At 42.2% G+C, this 5835-nt stretch overlaps 1 protein-coding gene across 1 annotated transcript; it reads left to right on the top strand.

The window, feature by feature from the left end:
* Positions 1-544: 544 nt before the first annotated feature.
* On the top strand, positions 545-5602 carry LOC306738127 (hsp90 co-chaperone Cdc37-like; the record flags this gene model as incomplete). The annotated part of the gene is made up of 8 exons (XM_079219956.1): positions 545-649; positions 2024-2320; positions 2401-2506; positions 3531-3646; positions 3729-3851; positions 3956-4138; positions 5327-5398; positions 5486-5602. 8 exons carry the CDS (start codon positions 545-547, stop codon positions 5600-5602), a joined length of 1119 nt encoding a protein of 372 aa, XP_079076082.1.
* Between the last annotated feature and the right edge of the window lie 233 nt (positions 5603-5835).

Below are 5835 nucleotides of genomic sequence, written 5' to 3'. Positions count from 1 at the left end.
ACTGAAATGTGTGTTAATACCACATCTCTCCAAATGTTACAAGATGTAGAATAATGATTAATTCTGCCCAGTTTCCATTTGTTTAATGCATTTAATGATATTCTTCTACCCTTTCTGAAGCAAACATAGGAAGGTCACTTTTTACCGCACTACACATATTTTACACTTATTGTTATAATTGCTTTTTACATATAAAAAAACGTTTGATATGCTTATATAATACAGTAGCTTACTATACTACACTACAATCCCAGTAGTAGGCCCATAGACTGTATACATGAAGTAAGACTAAGTAATTGTGTAATTACTAAGTAATTGATTAATGTGTCACAATTACACTTAGTTTGTGTGTATTGTGGCTATTAGAAAAAAACAGGCGCGCGCTTGTTGATGACGTATGTTGATTGGATTCCAGGCTCGCGGCTCGCTAAGAGGATTTAGGGCATAAAACCATCAACCTCCCGTCTTTCTGTTCGCTGCCGCCTTGTCGGTGCGTTGTTGTCCCCGCTGCACGGCTGTGCTGCCTTCACGGACATCCGGAGAGATGAGCATCGACTACAGCGTCTGGGATCACATCTACGTGTCCGACGACGAGGACGCGACCCATCCGTACGTGGACACGCCGAGCTTGTTCAGAATGAGACACCGGGTCAGCGGAGTGAGGCGTGTGTGTGTCTGTTTAGTTTGTAGAAGCGACTTATTCACTCGTCACCGACAACCGGAGGAACGCGTCCATGCAGACACCCACAGGTGTTGCACAGAAACCTGCGACCGAGTCAGATGCTGCCAGCTAAAGACCTGAGATAGAAATAGAAAGATGAAGAAGATGATGAACATATGGAATTAAAACAGATTTCAATGTGGAACAGGCAACTTAAAAGTGTAAAATAATAAGACATTTAAAGAAAACACTAGAACCAAACACTAGAAAAGTGTTGACGGCTATGTAAATGATCTCATAGTCCCAGCTAGTTTATTGACACAACTATAATATTTATTTTTGCTTCTTTCAAGAGAGAATAATCCGAGCTTGACTAATATTACCATTTGATTTCAAATAGATATTTTGGTTGATAAGTAACAGGAAAATGCAGCGAAGAAATGCCAAAGTTATGTTTTGAGGTTTTGGTAATAGTAATAATAATAATAATTATAATAATAATAATGAGTTATGGTCCACTGACGAGCCTTCTCCAGAGCTTACAATCATATCTCAATAGATGGATGAAGATGCACTTGAAAGCTCTGGATAAAGCCAATAAGCCAATAAGTGGACCTTGAGTCAAGATTTTTTTTTTTTGCCAAAATGTCAGTTTGTCGGTCAGACAGCACTGACGAGTTTATTCTTCAACAGTAAAATCTCATTATTATATTTTAAATAAGAAAATTAATGTTAACCCGGGATGAACAATTTGACCTGCTTTTTGGGTCCCAATCCCAACTGCGCTGAAAACAAATCGAGAGGCGTAAAAACTGGCCTGGCTGCTTAATGCATCGGTGCAGCTCAGTCTGTGTGGCTCTGGTTCTGAGTGAATAATGAGCTTAGCTGCTGTCACGTGGCTAGTTAAGTGAAATGGTTTGTCGTCCCCATCACCCTCTGGTTTCCCTCGTCTATTTCCAGTCCAGTAATTCTTAAATCTGATATCCGTGGAGAATCTGAGCTGATGTGGGGAAACTTATAATAATGACTGGCTGATTGAAACGTTGAACCCTTTTTTAACCTCAAATTTGGCCATGCATGCGTTTTTTTTTATTCATTCTGATTCATGCCCTCAACATGTTTCATTGCCCGACAACAGGCACATCTTTCCCAATATGTTTGAGACTCTTCTCCCACATCGGGGTCTGATTCATTCATGTTTTTAAATAAAAGATAGTCCTGGTTTTTCCTGTCTCTCGTGCACGCTGTTTTTTGAATGTGTGAGTTGTAGTTTCTCTCAATTTGACGTTCCTCTGTTCAACTTCCTCCGCCTGTTTCTTCTTTCATTTCTCTCTCTCATCCACTCCGGCCCGCCAACAACAGACTCGACTGGAGAAAATGGCCGATTTTCAGCAGAGAGGGGAAGATCTGGAGTGTAATGTGTTGGAATGCAAGAGGCAGCTGGAGGAAGCCCAGGGACGCCTTAAAGAGCTGGAGGACGGACGGAGGGAGGGAGAGGAGGATGAGGACGGAGAGGCCGAGCTGAAGAAAGCCCAGGCCGAGGTGAGAAAACTGAGGAAGGATAAGAAGTCGTTTGAGAAAATGATGGAAGAATACCGGCGAGAAGAAAAGAAACTGCCCTGGGACGTTGACAGTATCAGCAAAGAAGGTTTCAGCAAGGTGAGGCCTTCAGGGTCGCAAGATTTAGTGGGAAGTCTGACTCAGGATTCACCCGCTATCTTTTTCTGGCTATTTTCTAGAGCGTACTCAACATCAAGCCGGCAACAAAGGAGGAAACGGAGGAGGAAAAGGTGAAGAAGCACAAGACCTTTGTGGAGAAGTACGCAAAGGAAATCAAACACTTTGGTATGCTTTTTATTATTGAAGCATTTGTTGTCTTCCTGCTCCCTCACGCTGACCCTTTCTTTCAAATGTGACCTTTCATTGTTGTTGTTTTAAACCCCGCCCCCTCTTTTTGTATTTTCTAGTCCTAAGATTTTCAAAGGCACCAAACACACTTGCAAAAAATGACACTCCTTCTCTGTTCTCCACTCAGTATGGAGAGAATTGTGTGTCAAAGTCACTAAAGAATATTTTAGTCTCATTTTTTTGAGGCCATTGCATTCCCTTTTTTCCATTTTGTGTATTTAATATATCATTGTAGTTAGCTCTTGGTTAGTGGGCATTAATTGTATGTTGCATTGTGGGCTACTTAAGTCGCACTTTATACTGTATTATATTATATACTTTATTTTAAGTACAGAGTAATATTGATACGTGTAACACAAGCCCCTTGACGGATATTAATCGTTTAAGTCATCATTAAAATGACAGTTTAAACTCTTTAAGTCAGTGCGTATAATAACCATTAGAAGTAGCGTATGGGAAAAACACAATAGTCAACACTGGACACAAGGACAAATGTATAAATTGGTGGAAACCTTGTGGTTTATTGTTTATTTTTGTGGCGTGTAGTTAAGAAAGCCGCTAATTGACAAGCTCTAAAAATGCTGGATCGCCAAACACAAACTCCCCATTTCTGAAAAAGGTCTACGGCAATGTCAGTTCTTTGTTGTTGGTACCCAAACAACTGGAGCCTATTTTACTTAAAAACCCAACCACTGGAGTGCACAACCCAACCACTGGAGTTCAAAACCCAACCACTGGAGTTAGAAACCCAACCACTGGAGTTCACAACCCAACCACTAGAGTTCACAACCCAACCACTGGAGTTCACAACCCAACCACTGGAGTTCAAAACCCAACCACTGGAGTTAGAAACCCAACCACTGGAGTTCACAACCCAACCACTGGAGTGCACAACCCAACCACTGGAGTTAGAAACCCAACCAGTGTAGTTCAGTCTGACTGCTCGTCTGTATGTCAACAGGCATGACGCGGCGCTGGGACGACAGTCAGAAGTATCTCTCAGACAACCCACATCTGGTGTGCGAAGAGACGGCCAACTGCCTCGTCGTCATCTGCATTGACTTTGAGATCGACGAGGTGAGGTGCTGTGAGAAAAGTGCGTAAGTGTATAAACGACTAAAGCATCCCATAATCCTTTTAATTCTCCACGTTCTGGTAGAAACGTGCTCTGATGGAGCAGGTCGCCCACCAGGCCATCGTCATGCAGTTCATCTTGGATTTGGCTCGGACGCTGAAGGTCGACGCAAGAGGCTGCTTCAGACAGTTCTTCTCGAAGATCAAGGTCCGTAGTGAGCCAAGCGTCTGTCTGTTGCATCTTTAATTTCTTTGGGTTGGGGGTGTTTTTGTGGGAATTTGGCCAACGAAATGTTTCCGGGCCCTCGTCAGACCGCGGAGAAGCCGTACCGAGACGCGTTCGACCGCGAGCTGGAGCTGCTGAAGGAGCGGATCCGCGACTGTGCGCAGACTCGTAAGGAGAGCGCGACGAAGGAGCTTGAGGAAGAAGAGAGGCAGAAGAGACTCGGCCCCGGAGGTTTAGACCCCCTCGAGGTCTATAAATCACTTCCAAAGGTAAACCGGTCTCACAAACGCAGGCGTACAAAAAAGGTCTGAGTGTTTTCAGGGAGAAGTTCGCCACAGTGGTCAGCAGATGTTTGGTGGTGAAAAAGAGCATTGCCAAACCGTAGTTTAGAAGGTGGGCACTTTGTGAAATATCTGAAACAATATTAACTCATTTTGAACGCTGAATTTAAGACACAAGCAAAGGAGGTTGGGTTGTAGGCAATATTAAATTGTCAGATTTATAAATGGAGTTTTGTGTTCCTCCTCTACAATAAAATAATTTATTAGGTTTACTCTAGTTGTCAATAGTTGATAACATTATACCTTTTTTGTTTGATTTATTCAAATATAGAAGTGAAGTCCGTCTGTTATAAACACTTTACAAACGAAACTTTAATCATACAATAGACCGTATTCACAACCACTCTAGATGTAGTTCAGCTTCATCTTTGGCCGGTCAGGAGTCACCTTTTCAGCACTCGTCACTTATTATGTGTTTCAGTGCAGCGAATCACAATATATAGTTTTGTGTGTTTGTTTTCAGGCAACTCGATGATAACATAAGCTAATTTAATAACCCAATCAATAAACCCTGGTTGGTAAGATCCAACCTAGTCTGATCCAACCTAGCCTGTAAACGAGGATGTTCACTATGAGTCTATGTCAGTGGTTGTTTGGTCGCTCTGCATCCCTCGAGGCTGTGAGGGAAAACACCAGGCCTCTCCGAGCGTCTCCAATTTCCTACATGTGTTGCTTTAGCGGCTCAAGCTACAAGCCTGATGTGAGCTATTTGAAATCACAACACAGATTTCAAAACCGTTGTTTATAGACCGTCTGTGTCTATTGATATGAACCGAGTTGCCGTTTGGATAATCGGAGGAGTCAATACTCAGCTCAGCAGAATGGACCCCACCAGTCCGGCATGGGCGCTCTGTGTGCGAGGTAAAGTAAACATATTTTTCAGCTTCTCCTCAGTGTCATAAAGATTTTAAGTAAAATTAGATCCCAAAAAAACGAGTACTGAAACATACATTTTACGTTTTGGATGACAGGTTTGCGTAAAATTGATCGTCTTCAAGCTTTTTTTCTCCGAAACCTCGCTCGGTTTTCAGCGCCGACACATCAATCTGCAGTCGTGAATTCAGCACGGTGTGTGTATCGGACCGTTTTTGGGATATTCTCTGTTTTGTATTATAGGAAATACAGAACGGCTTCGATGAGAAGAACATTCAGATGCTGCAGGAAGCCATCAACAAGATGGACCTGGAGGTGAGTGAGTTCGTAAACTGAGCATCTGAGTCGAAGACACAACATATATCTGTTCATTTGATTTGTTGTCTGTGTTTCTCCCTGCAGGAGGGAAAATACCACCTCCGCAGGTGTATTGACTCTGGACTGTGGGTCCCTGATTCAGGGGCGGCGGAGGAAGAGGAGGATGAAGAAGAAGAAGCAGATGAGGAAGACGATTCATAAGAGAAGAGTGAACATCCTTTGTTAGTTGACAAAGTCATGCTTTATGCATGAAACATAATATAAACATATTTAATTACATAGTTATGTAATTATTAATGTATATAGACTATGTGATATTTAAAATAAAACTGGAGTACCGGATATGAAGTCTTATATTGCAGACAATTAATGTCGTTAGAATCGGCTGATTTGATACGAATCACCTTTTTAGAAAATAAATTAAAAAATTTCTC

Source organism: Taurulus bubalis (genome assembly GCF_910589615.1).
Source record: "Taurulus bubalis genome assembly, chromosome: 6".
NCBI lineage: Eukaryota > Metazoa > Chordata > Actinopteri > Perciformes > Cottidae > Taurulus > Taurulus bubalis.
Note: the sequence above shows the minus strand (reverse complement) of the source record. Positions and strands in the feature narration are given on the sequence as shown.